We start from the raw sequence: 14,906 nt of genomic DNA on the forward strand, positions 1-14,906 counted from the left end.
AGGGAGCCGGCGTACAGCTTCCGAGTCATGTGGCCAGCAGGACTAAGCCGCTTCTGGCAAACCAGAGCAGCGCACGGAAACGCTGTTTACCTTCCCACCGGAGTGGTACCTATTTATCTACTTGCACTTTGACGTGCTTTCGAACTGCTATGGTAGCAGGAGCAGGGACTGAGCAGCGAGAGCTCACCCCATCGTGGGGATTCGCCGACCTTCTGATCAGCAACTTTTGAGATATTTAGTCTCTCCCTCCTCCCCCTTTTCTGACTCCCCCTCCCAAATATTTTCCATGCATCTGCCAACCTTGTCTGCTCATACACCTTCCTAGATTGATGATGATCTGTAGTGTATTAATATTATTTTCATTATCATCCTTCCTTTTACGTTTAGCTATCTCTCACCCTAAGAGCCCCAAGCTCCCTCCTGCCTTTCAAAGACACCCTCGAACGAAGGTGAATGCCGCAAAGCACGATGGGAATCGTAGTCCCCCGCTCCCTACCCAAGGGTCTCTTGCTCATTCTCCATCTTCCTTCTAGTAGGCGCATCAGGCTTGCTACGAGACGAAGCTTCTGGCCAATCGGTTCCTTTCCATAAGCCATTCTTTTCCCCGCCCCTTTTCCTGCTGTCCAATGGGAGGGGAGGAGGCGGGGCGACGTTGATGGAGCGGCCAATGGGCAAGAGGCGGGCGGGGAGATTCGATGAGCTTTGATCTGAGACGGGAGGTGAGTAGGAAGAGCGAGGGAGGGGAGGCTGCTTTGAATATGACTTTGGGGGTCTTCGCGAGGCTCCGTGCCAGGATGTGTTTTCAGGGCCATCCCCTTCCCCTCTGTGTCCTGAAGGATGCGAAGGAGAGGAACTCTGGGCACGTGCAGAGTGCTTTTCCTCCAAGGGGACACAAACAGGGTTAGAGCCGAAATCGTGTAGCATTGGAGTGGACTGAAGGTTGCCAACTTCCGCACTGGCCCCTGAAGCTGTGCCTTTTAAGAGCAGCTGGATCTGCAGCGATCAGCAAAGTTTATCTCCCGTGACAGCCACATCTTCACCTATTATTGTTGATTTTATTATGTTGTTTTATTAATTTTTATTAATAATTATTTTAGGTTTCTTACCTGATTTTCACAATGAAGTCCAAGAGTGGGTAATAATAATAATAATAATAATAATAATAATAATAATAATAATAATACAATATTCTATACAACACAATGCTTATTTTCATTGATCTACCGATATATACTGGGGCAGAGTTTGGTAAGATTGGTGCCCTGAGCCAGGGCATGAGTGTCTACTCATATAAACACAGGTCATTGTTATTTCTATCTTGCCCTTCCCTCTCAAAGAATATTGTAGACCAGTGTTTCCTAAAGTTGTAGTACGCATACCCCAGGGGGTACAGGAAAGGGTTTCAAATGGTATATGACATATATATACATATATATATATATATATGTATACACACACACACACACACACACACACATATATAATAGATAAAATAGTATTATTAAAACTCCCCCCAAATTACCTTCCAAGAAGGGGCAGGCCAGTAAGACTAAATTTTCAAACCCAATTATTGTAAGTTTGGGAAGTACCATTGTAGATAATGTAATACTTGTTTTAATTTATTTACACACATATATATTGATTTTAACATATTGCAGTCAATAGGGGGAGCTGGGGTGTTTCATTTGTGTGTGCGTGTAGGTGTTTTATGAGGATGTTCATGTTTTATGCAATTTTTTAATGGCTCGATGCATTTTTGCTTATTTTTAAAAATGCTTGGAGACCTTGTACGAACAAGCGACTAGTAAATTTGATAATAGTAATAATAATATGTGCATCAAAACTTCACTAATTTTGCTCAAGAGATTGAAGCTAGGGTGCTTTCCTTCCTTCCTTTTCTGACCAGTTGGCACCCATCCTTGAGACCCCTGGATTCTAGGCCCAAAGCAGGGAGGAAGGAGCAGGTGCTTCTGCTATGTAGCTTGGCTGGAGATCTTGGATTCCTGAATTCCTTGAGAGGGAAGGGCAAGTGTAGCTCTGACTTCACCAACCTGGAAGCTTCCAGGTGTTTAGGACCGCACTCCTATCGGCTGCAGCCAGCACCACAGGGGAGAGCTTCCTTCATTTTGGAAAGGGATGTTACCGGCCTTTCATGCATGTGTCAAAAGGGACATGGGTGGCGCTGTGGGTTAAACCACAGAGCCTAGGACTTGCCAATCAGAAGGTCAGCGGTTCAAGTCACCATGAAGGGGTGAGCTCCCGTTGCTCAGTCCCTGCTCCTGCCAACCTAGCAGTTTGAAAGCACGTCAAAGTGCAAGTAGAGAAATAGGTACCGCTCCGGCAGGAAGGTAAACGGCATTTGCTACATTGGCTCCCAGTACGTTTCCGAGCACAATTCAGAGTGTTGGTGTTGACATTTAAAGCCCTAAACGGCCTTGGCCCAGTATACCTGAAGGAGCGTCTCCACCCCCATCGTTCAGCCCGGACACTGAGGTCCAGCGCCGAGGGCCTTCTGGCGGTTCCCTCGCTGCGAGAAGCAAAGCTACAGGGAACCAGGCAGAGGGCACTGTGGAACGACCTCCCAACAGATGTCAAAGTGATAAACAACTACCTGACATACGGAAGACATCTTAAGGCAGCCCTGTTCAGGGAAGTTTTTAATGTGTGATATTTTAGTGTATTTTTGGTCTCTGTGGAAGCCGCCCAGAGTGGCTGGGGAAACCCAGCCAGATGGGCGGGGTACAAATAATAAATTATTATTATTATTCCGTGCGCTGCTCTGGTTCGCCAGAAGTGGCTTAGTCATGCTGGCCACATGACCCGGAAGCTGTACGCCGGCTCCCTCGGCCAGTAAAGCGAGATGAGCGCCGCAACCCCAGAGTCGGTCACGACTGGACCAAATGGTCAGGGGTCCCTTTACCTTTACCTTGTTTGTTTGGAGGCACGGAGGAGGTTTTGCCTGTTTTGGAGAGGACCTTTCTGAGCATTGTCAGTGTCTCTTCTGTGAAATGGGTATTTTGCGGGGCCTGCTGCAGTCTTTCAGGTTTCCAAATGTGCCTGTGGAACTCCCCCCAAAAGAAAAGGTTGGGGACCCCTACGCCAGATGACACATTCAGAGCACACACAGAATGGGACAGAATGTGCTTTGAATGTGCCTTCATGTGTACACAGCCATAACCCTCGCTCCTGCCCTGTGGACATGTCAGTGCTCATTCTCACTGTTTATTAATTCTAACTCAGTGCTGTTCCATGGAATCTGGTGCCAGCTTTGCATTCAGCCGTAGCTTGGTCGCCGTAGGCGAGAAGGAACCCCATGCAGGTGACCAAGTGAGCTGGCCCAAGTCTCCACTCCTGCATCTGGGTGGCTTTAAACGTACTAGGCCTTACAAGGAGTGGTCCATCACAAGGAGAGGTAAACAGGGAATCCTACTTTGTGATCATCTTGCTTGTTCCCAAGTTTTAGTTCGGGCCAGCCTCCTTGCTGCTTTGCCATGTGGGCCCCCCCTACGCCCTGCTGAGCACTGGCAGTGATGCGCTGGAACCTCCGGCTCTGCCAGGGCATTCTGCACACGGGACGGCAGAGCGGGTATCTCCGAGCCATGGCAGCACAGAGCAGCGCCGCCGCTCCCGGAACCAGTGAAGGAACCTCGGATGGCACCGTGACAGCTGGGATCATAGTTATCGGGGACGAGATTCTAAAGGTGCGTGAGCTGTGGGAAGGTGTGGCAATGGCCCTTGTCTTAGACGCAGTGGCAGTTGGTGATGCCCATTGGGGGCTGGAGGCAGAGAGGGCAACAGTAGGCAGAGCCAGAGGCAGTAATAGGCAGAGCTGGATTCTAGGTTTGTCCCCATCCTCCTTCCTGCAAGAGGCAACGCAATTTAGTCTATATCAGGGGTCCCCAAACTAAGGCCCGTGGGCTGGATAAGGCCCAAGGGACTCGTTTATCTGGCCCACAGCGACCCCCCGCTGCCCGCTCTTACCAGCGCTGCGCTGCACAGCTGTCCACTTCCGGGTCGGAGGAGCACTGGAAATAGCTTATGCGCAAGCGTTATTTGCGCATGTGTAAGCTTATTTCCATTGCCCATCCGGGTCGGAGGAGGCCCGTGCACACAATCTATTTCCGGTGCTCCTCCGACCTGGAAGTGCGCCGGAAATAGCATGTGTGCACGCATATGGGCACGCTCTCCCCGGCCCGCTGTGCAATCGGCGCTGGAGACACCTGCCCGAGGTGCGGTAAGTTTGCTGACCCCTGGTCTATATGATCTACATGGAACCCCAGCCAGTAATCTAAATCGATCTTTTGTTTTTATGAGATTTCATTAAGAGTTTTCAGAATACAATTAAAAACAAAATGAACCTAAACGAAAGGAAAAGGAAAAAAGGAAGGAAAATAAGAAAGTCCTCTCTCAAAGGAAGATCTTAAATCTTGTCCCACACACAAAGAGGCGAGAGTTTTCTAGCTCTCACCTGGGAGATCTTCCCTTCCCTGCCTCTCACGCAGGGTCCTTCATCAACCACCTCCCTAACCCAGAGGCTTAAGGAAGATAACAAAAACCAAAGTGGAACAAAATCAAGAACTAAGTTAGAGCTGCCTGCCTTTTGACATCGGGCAGGCGTCTTCACTGTAGCCTTTTCAGCACCTGCTAAAAACATTTTTGATTAGACAAGCCTACCTAGATATTTTTATGATGCATTTGGGGGGGGGTATTTTGGTGGTTTTAATTTTTTTAATGTTTTATTTGGGGTGGTGGTTAATGAAGTTTTCACAATACTATAAAAAAACAAACTAATTATAGGAACTAAAAGAAAGAAACTGAAGAAAAAAGGAACAGAAAAAAGCTACAAGATACACCCTCACCACTACATGTTTATTTGTTTTTAACCAATAATCCTATTGTTCTTTCCTTTTTATATATAAATATTTTTATTGGTTTTTGTCATACAAAATTATAAAACATAACAACACAATTTATCACAAATACAATTTTATTTGGACTTCCCTCAACACCTCTGATGATCCTAAATCTTAATCACTTCTTATGCATTTCCTAACTTAATATTGCCTTTACATCTCTTAACATATCATCTCTCCTTCTCCATTTTTACAATATTTCTAATATTATTCCTCACAGAACTTCTTGTAAACCTACAAACGTCGTCTGATTGTCACAAATACTTTTCAAATAATCCGTAAATTTACTCCAGTTTTTGGTAAATTTCTGGTCCCACCGGTTTCGGATCCTTCCTATTAGTTTGTCAAGTTCCGCATAGTCCATTAATTTCATCCTCCATTCTTCCTTCATTGGTAATTCTTCTTGCTTCCATTTTTGGGCCAATAATATTCTTGCTTCCGTTACTGCATATAGAAAAAGCTTACATTCCTTTCTATTTATATCATTTCCAACAATACCCAGGAGAAATGCTTCTGGTTTCTTTATAAATGTATATTTCAACATTTTTTTCAACTCGTTATATATCATCTCCCAGAAGCATTTCACCTTTTTACATTCCCACCACATGTGATAAAATATTCCCTCTTTTTCCTTACATTTCCAACATTTATTACTAACTTTATACATTTTTGCTAACTTCACTGGTGTAATATACCATCTATACATCATTTTCATCACATTTTCTTTTAATGCATTACATGCAGTAAATTTTAAACCTTCATTCCATAGTTTTATCCAATCACTCAACTGTATCCTATTGTTCTTTCCTTTTTGTAAACCGCTGTGAGGTATTCTGCAATCAAGCGGTATACAAATATTATGAAATAAATTAATAATCCGGCCTCTGCATTTTGGACCGGTTGAAGTTCCTGAGTCATCCTCAAGGGCAGCCCCACGCAGATTGGATTGCCGTAATCCAGTGTGGATTATTAAGTGAAATATGTAATAGGATGCAGGATTTGGCAATATTTGTAGCAGACCCCTTCGCACTGACAGCTCTCTTGTTTCGGCAGGGCTACACCCAAGACACAAATTCCTTCTTCATGTGCAAGAGGCTTCGCTCGTTGGGTGTGAAGGTGGCCAAGATCTCCGTGGTTCCTGACGACGTGGCTGCCATCGCCGACGAAGTCTCGTCGTTCTCCAGCAAGTTCACCTACGTCCTGACCTCGGGCGGGATTGGCCCCACTCATGACGACGTGACTTTTGAGGCAGTCGCCCAGGCTTTCGGAGAGAAGGTCGTTGCCCACCCAGAGATGGTGGATCTGGTGAAGAAGTTTTTTGGCAAGACGGGGGCCGACTGCCCCGAGATGAAGCTGGCCCGGGTCCCCGCGTCGTCGCTGCTCAACTACGGCGAGGACGAGAAGACAGGCCGCCGCTTCCCCTACCCACTCATCAGCGTCCGGAACGTCTACGTTTTCCCAGGCATCCCGTCGCTGATGAGGCGAGCGCTGGATGGTCTCGGCCACCTCTTCCGCAACGAGAAGACCCAGTTCTGCTCGCAGGAGATATTTGTCAACTCTGAAGAAACCCTCATCGCGCCCATACTTGATCGGGCCAACGCCAACTTCAGACGTCGCACGAGTCTGGGCTCCTACCCAGATTGGGCCAGCAACTACTTCCGGGTCAAGCTCACTCTGGACTCCGATTCGGAAGAGGACCTGGAGGAAGCGGTGGCCTTCCTGATGAAGCACCTGCCGCCGGGGATTGTGGTGCCCCTAGTGGCCGATCCCGTCTCGCAGGCAGCCCAGGACGTGTATGGCTTAGCAGAATCCGGTAGGGGAATACAGTCATACTTCGGGTTACATCTTTTCAGGTTGCATCCTGCGGCGACCCGGAAGTACCAGAAAGGGTTACTTCCGGGTTTCGCCGCTCGCGCATGCGCAGATGCTCAAGATGACGGCATGCGCAGAAGCAGCAAATCACGACACGCGCAGACGCGGGTTGCATTCTGCTCATGTTGCAAATGGGGCTCTGGAGTGGATCCTGTTCGCAACCAGAGGTACCACTATAATGCCTGGCGTACAGCTGGATCTGTGGGGATAGAGGACCATGAGATTAAGAATGCAGGACTGTGCAGGGGCTGAAAGGAGAGGCAGCGTGGTGTAGTAGGCAGAGCAGGGGTGGGGGGGGACCTGTGGTCCCCTGTAGATGTTTTTGGACTCCAACTCCCATCAGTTCCACATGGCCTGTGGTCAGGGATGATGGGATTTGTAGTTCAGCGATGTTTTCAGACTCCAGCTCCCATCAGCCCCCAGCCAGCGTCACGGATGATGCCTAGAATCAGTTTCGGCTACTGACCCGGCTGCTCCCCTGTCGGGATAGAGATAGCCTAACTTCTGTGGCCTACATTCTGGTAACCTCTAGGTTAGATTACTGGAACACATTGTACGTAAGGCTGCTTCTGAAGACGGTTTGGAAACTTCAGCTGGTGCAGAATTCGGTGGCCAGGTTGCTTACCAGGGCAAGATGGTTTGAGCATTTAACCTCAATCTTGGCTTGACTGCACTGGCTGCCAAGTAGTTTCCAGGCCCAATTCAAAGTGCTGGTTTTGACCTATAAAGCCTTGAATGGCTCAGGACCACAAGGTGCAACTCTCTCCATATAAACACTCCAGGACTCTGCATTCAACCTCTGGGACCCTTCTTCATGTGACTCCTCCATGTGAGGTCCAGAGGGTGGGGCAACACGAGAACGGGCCTTTTCTGCAGTGGCTCCCTATTTGTGGAATGCTCTCCCCAGAGAGGCCTGCCTGACACCTTCATTAATTGGCTGATAGAACATGAGACTCTTAATCTCAGGGTCGTGGGTCCGATCTTCACGCTGAGCGAAAGGTTCCTGCATTGCTGGGGTTTGGACTCGATAGCTCTTGTGATTCCTTCAAACTCTGCAATTCTGTGATTCTAGACACCAAGCAAAAACGTTCCTCTTCCCCCAGGCCTTAGGCTCATTAAACAACCCACGGCCTTTTAAAGTGGGGCAGGGTATTGTTTCTGTTTGTTATTATGGTAAGTATTTTTGTGTTTTTATATTGTAAAGTGCCCTGTGATCTTCCGTTGAAGGGCAGTATAGAAATTTAGTAATAGTAATAATGATTATGTCAAAGTTCACCAATGGTCAAGTCTTGTCAACTTAAACTACCTTATAAGGTTGTTGTGAGTACAGTGGTACCTCGGGTTAAGTACTTAATTCATTCTGGAGGTCCGTTCTTAACCTGAAACTGTTCTTAACCTGAAGCACCACTTTAGCTAATGGGGCCTCCTGCTGCTGCCACGCCGCCGGAGCCCGATTTCTGTTCTCATCCTGAAGCAAAGTTCTTAACCTGAAGCACTATTTCTGGGTTAGCGGAGTCTGTAACCTGAAGCGTATGTAACCCGAGGTACCACTGTATAAAATATGGAGGGCAGAACCATGCCCACCACCTTGGTGGCTCCTTGGAGAAAAAGGTGGCAAATAAAAGTAATGATGTTTTTAATTTTTATTACTATTATTTTTCAAAGACCCTGTTTCATCCTAGTTGCTTTTACCTCTCTGTAGGTTCCCCTCTTGGCCAGAAGGTGGCAGCAGCAATTCGGACCATTGAGGAAGCTTTGGATAAGTACGCCCTGTCAAAGCTTTGTGTCGGATTCAATGGGGGAAAGGACTGCACAGCCTTGCTTCACCTCTTCCATGCTGCCGTACAGAGGTACTTTGCATCCTCTTCTTTCAGTATTTCTCATTCGGGCTTCCCTAGATTGGGACCAGGCAAAGGTTGTTTGTTTTAAGCCTTTTCTAGCCCTGATTGCATAACAAATCGCACAGCTTAGTCGTTTCCCAACTTGTGGAATTTTTCAACAAGGCAGCACAAGTTTCTAGTCCTCATCACTGGCTTATCTGCATTTTTCTTCTTCCTTTCTCTTTCCCCCATTTCAGATTTGTTTCTTGGAAGAACGATAAAAAACAAAAAATACAAATCAGGAGGGGCAGGTGCCCATTTGTGGCTTTTTGAGGACCTCAGAATCAGGGCTTGTCCAGCATGAATTTTTCTGCCTGCAAAGGCAGCAGCTGTTAGCAATAAAGAGAACCTCCTTATTCCGAAGCAGTCTATCCCTGGGTGCCAGTTGCAAGTGGGGAAGGGGAAAGCACCTTTTCTTTCCTTGCCTGTGGACTTCCCAGAAGCTGGCCCCCATGAGGAATGGGGTGCCTTGGGGGTAGCAGGGCAGACATAGCTCATTGGCGCAACACCTGCTTGGAATGCAGAAGGCCCAGGTTCTGCCCCTGCGTCTCCAGTTAAAAATAAAACCAGTTACCTACTAAGAGGGAAGAAGTCCCTTCTCTGCCTGAGAACCCTGGAGAGCCGCACTGCCAGTCAGAGAAGGCAATTCTTGCCTAAGTGGACAAATAACCTGGTATAAGGTAGCTTAGTGTGGGACGTGGGTGGCGCTGTGGGTTAAACCACAGAGCCTAGGACTTGCCGATCAGAAGGTCGGCGGTTCAAATCCCCGCGACGGGGTGAGCTCCCGTTGCTCAGTCCCTGCTCCTGCCAACCTAGCAGTTCGAAAGCACGTCAAAGTGCAAGTAGATAAATAGGTACCGCTCCGGCAGGAAGGTAAACGGCGTTTCCGTGTGCTGCTCTGGTTCGCCAGAAGCGGCTTAGTCATGCTAGCCACGACCCGGAAGCTGTACGCCGGCTCCCTCGGCCAATAAAGCGAGATGAGCGCCGCAACCCCAGAGTCGGTCACGATTGGAACTAATAGTCAGGGGTCCCTTTACCTTTTAAGGCAGCTTAACCGGTTCCCACTGAAATGAAGGGTCCCTGTGTTCTCTCTTTCCCACCCAGGCGGTGTCCGGAGAGGTCGGAGAAGCTGCAGGCTCTTTACATCCGGATTGTGTCCCCGTTTCCCGAGATGGAGGAGTTCATCGAAGACACAGCCCAGCGGTACAAAACCTGTACTTTCATTCTGGGGGGCTGGTGTGAAGTCCCTTAACAGGCAACAAACAAAATGATCGGCACCTTCGTTTGTTGTATCCCCGTATTCTGTGTTTGTTTCATTTTGAGTACCACCTAGAGGACTTTTTGGAAATGGGAACAGCACTGTAAGCTGGCATTCTGGGGGATTTGTTTAGGCCCCAACATCCCGGCAGGACTCCTTGCTGTTTCCACCATAGCTGTCAACCGTCCCTTATTTGGCGGGAAACTCCCTTTTCCCAGCGCTGTGTCCCGCTGCTGTCCCTTATTGATGATGTCCCTTAAATTTTCCGGGTTTCAAAGGAAGCAGCTCCTCTCCCTCCCTCCCTGCCGGCCAGGGAGGAGGGAGGCTCCAACTGTGTTGCTTGGCTGCGTTGCTCACCCAATAAGGAGTCTTAAGAAGGACTGGGGGGTGGAGCTTGCATGCCTTGTGCTGATCAAATCTGCCGCGTTGCCTGGGGACTCGCCTTTGCTCAGCACTTCCCAGCGGAGAGGTGAAGGTGGTTTTCCTTGCTGCATCCCCTTTGCCGGGTTGCTGCGCTGTGGGAACCACCGCTTGAGGCTTCGTTTGGCTGCTGGCTGGGCTTTCTGCCTTTGGCTCGGAGGAGCTCAGAAGTTGAGCATCCCTGTGCTCTGAAAGTCCCTTATTTTGGCTGTTGATCCCTTATTTTCGAGGCTGCTGATCCCTTATTTTCAAATCTGTAAGTTGACAGCTATGGTTTCCACCCAGATCTAAAATGCAGCAGTCCTCAGCGATCGCCGTCATTGTTATTAAATCTGTTGCGAACGAAAAGGTCTTCTTTGTCCGGCACCAAAAAAAAAAATGTTGGCATCAGGTGAGACTCCCTCTTCTACCTCCCGCAGGTACAACCTTCAGATGTGTAATGTCCACGGGAACATCAAACAGGCGCTGGGCGAACTGAAGGCGCAACAGCCACAGCTAGAGGCTGTGTTGATGGGCACCCGCCGCACGGACCCTTACTCATGCACCTTGACGCCCTTCTGTATGACGGACGCCGATTGGCCCCAATATATGCGGGTCAACCCTCTCCTGGTATGTAGCAAAGGCGCCGTGGCATGTCAAAGGGGGCTGGGTGGGTCTGTCGGGGTTCCTCAGAGGCATCTCACCCAGTAAGCAGAGATGATGATGATGATGAAAAATTTATTATTTATACCCCGCCCATCTGGCTGGGTTTCCCCAGCCACTCTGGGAGGTTCCCAACAAAATATTGTTATTATTAATACAGTGGACGCTCGGGTTGCGAACGTGATCTGTGCGGGATGCACGTTCACAACCCACATCTGCGCATGCCCGGGTTGTGATTCTGCGCCTCTGTGCATGCGCAACCGCCGAAACCCGGAAGTAACCCGTTCCAGTACTTCGAGGTTTCGGTGGTCCGCAACCCGAAAAAACGCAACCTGAAGCGGCTGTAACCCGAGGTATGTCTGTAATAATAATAATAAAGCGATGAAACATCAGACATTAAAAACTTCCCTAAACAGGGCTGCCTTCAAATGTCTTCTAAAAGTCAGACAGTTGTTTATTTTCTTAACATCCAATGGGAGGGCGTTCCACAGGGCGGGCACCACTACCAAGAAGGCCCTCTGCCTGGTTCCCTGTAACCTCGCTTCTCGTAGGGAGGGAACCGCCAGAAGGCCCTCGGCGCTGGACCTCAGTATCTGGGCTGGACGATGGGGGTGGAGATTGCAGCTAAGGGTCTGAGTGTGGAAGGGGGGAAGCGTGGCCGCATGGCGTGGCTCGCCCGGACTGCGACAAAGCACCCTGGTAACAGCCACAGATTGAGCTCAGGGCTTCAAGGGTGCCACCTACGCTGCTGTACTAGCATCATGGGAGAATACGGTCAGTTGATACCCCCCCCATGGACCAATCCTGGCCTCCAGCCCCTATAAAACATTGGCTTCAGATCTTGCTTCTCAGATGTCATCTGCGCTATGCACTTAAAGCAGGCTAGAGAAAATTTACTTCAACTTGCTGCTCTTTTTTTAGTTGCACTAATAAGGAAGACAATTCGCCTTCTTTGTGCTATGTAAAAAATCCAGAACTCTTAACATCTGTATTTCTTTTTTAGTATTCCTCTCTTGTTCACTGAGCTTACTGGTGATGACCTTTATCCTTTCGTATCTTGTCATCTAAACCATTTTCCTGGCCTTATTTATCTCCCTTGTCTCCCATGTGTAATAGAGGTTTGCTAAAGTGTTATCCTGGAGAATGCAGTTTGTGTGGATTGCTAACATAAAAGGATTTTTTTTGGAGGGGGGTCAGTTGTCTTGTGGGGGATAAATAGTTATTTGATCTGTATTGCTGTATTGCATTTGCCAACCTTTGCGATAACTGCCTCTGACTCAAAAATGACAAAACATGCTGAATACTTTTTTTTATTATTCTGTTCCTACATAGTATTATTGAAAGTAAATAAAAATATACCCCGAGAAAGGCATGGCTTCCTCAAAGGAATCCTGGGAACTGGAGTTTCTTAAAGATGCTGAGACTCCCCTCATGGAACTACAATTCCCAGGGTTCCCTGGGAAGAGGGACTGAATGTTAACCCATTCTGGAAATTGTAACTGGTTTGTTTGTTTGTTTAATGCACCAGCCTTTGTCAAAAGATTTCAGGGCTGTTCACAAGATAAAAATACAATATAAAAGCACAACTAAATAGTTAAAGCAGAAAAAACAAAACGATACCGCCTCATCCCATAAATACATTTAAAAGGCTGTAGGATATTAATCCATCGTGAGGTGAATAGGGGTCTCCTAATGGCACCCTTAGGGATGTGGGTGGCGCTGTGGGTTAAACCACAGAGCCTAGGATTTGAGGATCAGAAGGTCGGCGGTTCAAATCCCCGTGACGGGGTGAGCTCCCGTTGCTCGGTCCCTGCTCCTGCCAACCTAGCAGTTTGAAAGCACTTCAAAGTGCAAGTAGATAAATAGGTACCTCTCCGACGGGAAGGTAAACGGTGTTTTGTGCGCTGCTCTGGTTTGCCAGAAGCAGCTTAATCATGTTGGCCACATGACTCGGAAGCTGTATGCCGGCTCCCTCGGCCAATAAAGGGAGATGAGCGCCGCAGCCCCAGAGTCAGTCACGACTGGACCTAATGGTCAGGGGTCCCTTTACCTTTAATGGCACCCTTAACAAACTACAGTACCCAGGAGTCTTTGGGGGAAGCCATGACATTTTAAAGTGATATGATACAACTTTAAATGTATTGCGCAGATGCAGGGGGGCTCGATCTGATCCATTCTATTCACTAGAGGAGACATCAACCGAGTTAGACTTCTCTTTTCCTTCTGAGTACAAACCCTTTTCCTGCCTTTCTTAAACACAGCATTACGTGCCTCTGGCCCTCCTCTGATCCTCTGTGCCTAGGAAGGTATATATGGCAGGTCTAAACTTTCCTTCATTTGCTGGATAGCTTCCTAGAGTAGAGGAATTAGAAGGAATGTCATCCCTCCTGATTACGTTGCTCTCCTTTCCCCAGGACTGGACATACCGGGATATATGGAAGTTCCTTCGCATGCTCTACATCCCGTACTGCATTCTTTATGATAAGGGGTAAGAACAGATGGAGAATTAATAACAATAATATAGCAATACCGACTCTACCCCAGCTGGCTGATTTGGGAACCAGGGTCTGGGTGTGATAGATCCAGGAATGCAGCTTAATCCAGAAACTGCAGTTAGTGGTTAATTAATGCTGCGGCACAATTGCTGACAGGAGCGGGACCTTTCCAGCACGTAGCGCCTCTGCTGGTTCCCTGATTGCCACAAATTCAAGGTGTTACTATTAGCATATAAAGCCCTTAACAGATTGGTGAAATCATCTTACCTTCATATATGCCCTCCCGAACTGCTCCGATTTGCAGAACCGGCACCATTACGGGTGCCACATAATCCTTGTTCCGCATTTGTAAGAAATTGATCTTTTAGTGTGGCAGCACCTACACTTCGGAGCCCCCTGCCTGTGGACATCAGACAGACACCTTTGCTGGAACCCTTTTATGCGCATTTTTGCCTAAGCAAGCCTACCCAGGCATATAGACATGCGTTTTAATCTGGTTTGTGGTTTTTTAAAGCAAATTGTTGATTTCAATTAACTTTCGAATGCTTTAAATAGTTGCTTTCCACTCTTCTTACCTCATTGTTTCATTGTTTCATAAATCACTTCATAGGTTGTTGTTGTTTTTATAATCGAGCGGTTTGTTACCATTTTGTGGAAGGGAATAAATGTAAATAAATAAATGCTCTAAGGCACATTGGAGATGAAGCCCCCCTGAGGGTAATAACTAAAGTTTACTTGTGGCTTAAATCTCTCCTGTCTCTCTCCCCCGCCCCGATCCCTCTTGACAGCTACACTTCACTTGGGAGCATGAGTAACACACAGAAGAATCCAGCCCTGCGCTATACGAACGCCGCAGGGCGGGAATGCTACCGGCCGGCCTATGAGCTGGAAAACGAAGAGGACGAGCGCAACTCCCGCCACTGAAGCCTGGCTAGGCCTGATGCTCGTTGCCCCGGCAACCGCTGGCCAGCGCTGGAGAGCTGACTAGGCCCGAAGCCTAGCTTGGTTAAGACTTGGGCCAGGCCGAGGCAAAATGGCGTCGGTGCCGCTACTACCGCTGGGCCATCAAGGGGCTGCTCTCACATCGACAATGTGATTGGCCAGCCCTGTCCTTGTGACAGTTGGCTGTAAGCACTGTTCCGTCCATCATGTGAGGGGACAGTAGGCCCTGGGAATAAACTCTTTGCCTCTTTGGGTTATGTTCTGCTGTGTGTTTTAACAGTGGGGTGCGGGCAAGGTGAAGTGAGATACGAGCTCTGCAGGGTCCAGTGGTGCCAAAGAGTAGCGCTTGAATCCTTTTACCTTCTCACACCCGCAAATTTGCCATATCAGGGGCGGGGAGCCTGGTGCCATCCTGAGGTTGCTGAACCACAGCTCCCATCAGCCCCGACCACTGGCCATGCTGGCTGGAGCTGAAAGGACTTGG

The 14,906-nt window shown here is 48.3% G+C and overlaps 1 protein-coding gene across 2 annotated transcripts; it reads left to right on the forward strand.

Moving 5' to 3' along the window:
• Window positions 1-649: 649 nt before the first annotated feature.
• Window positions 650-14,678, forward strand: FLAD1 (flavin adenine dinucleotide synthetase 1). Of its 2 annotated transcripts, XM_053370170.1 has the most exons (8): window positions 650-719; window positions 3,458-3,701; window positions 5,967-6,726; window positions 8,488-8,635; window positions 9,770-9,868; window positions 10,763-10,952; window positions 13,400-13,473; window positions 14,269-14,678. In XM_053370170.1, the coding sequence occupies exons 2-8, from the start codon at window positions 3,531-3,533 to the stop codon at window positions 14,402-14,404; spliced, it is 1,578 nt and encodes a 525-aa protein (XP_053226145.1). In that variant the 5' UTR covers window positions 650-719; window positions 3,458-3,530; the 3' UTR covers window positions 14,405-14,678. The 2 variants fall into 2 exon arrangements, with proteins under 2 accessions (XP_053226145.1, XP_053226146.1); XM_053370171.1 differs by lacking the exon at window positions 3,458-3,701 and having other exon boundaries at window positions 681-719.
• Window positions 14,679-14,906: the final 228 nt, after the last annotated feature.

This window comes from Podarcis raffonei, chromosome 16 (genome assembly GCF_027172205.1).
Source record: "Podarcis raffonei isolate rPodRaf1 chromosome 16, rPodRaf1.pri, whole genome shotgun sequence".
Lineage (NCBI taxonomy): Eukaryota > Metazoa > Chordata > Lepidosauria > Squamata > Lacertidae > Podarcis > Podarcis raffonei.

Bases quoted from the DNA above. Each gene is read 5' to 3' on its own strand.
- FLAD1 (XM_053370170.1), top strand. From the start codon at position 3,531: ATGCGCTGGAACCTCCGGCTCTGCCAGGGCATTCTGCACACGGGACGG. The intron at 6,727-8,487 runs GTAGGGGAATAC...ACCTCTCTGTAG, and splicing joins GTATGGCTTAGCAGAATCCG to GTTCCCCTCTTGGCCAGAAG. The intron at 10,953-13,399 runs GTATGTAGCAAA...TCCTTTCCCCAG, and splicing joins TGCGGGTCAACCCTCTCCTG to GACTGGACATACCGGGATAT.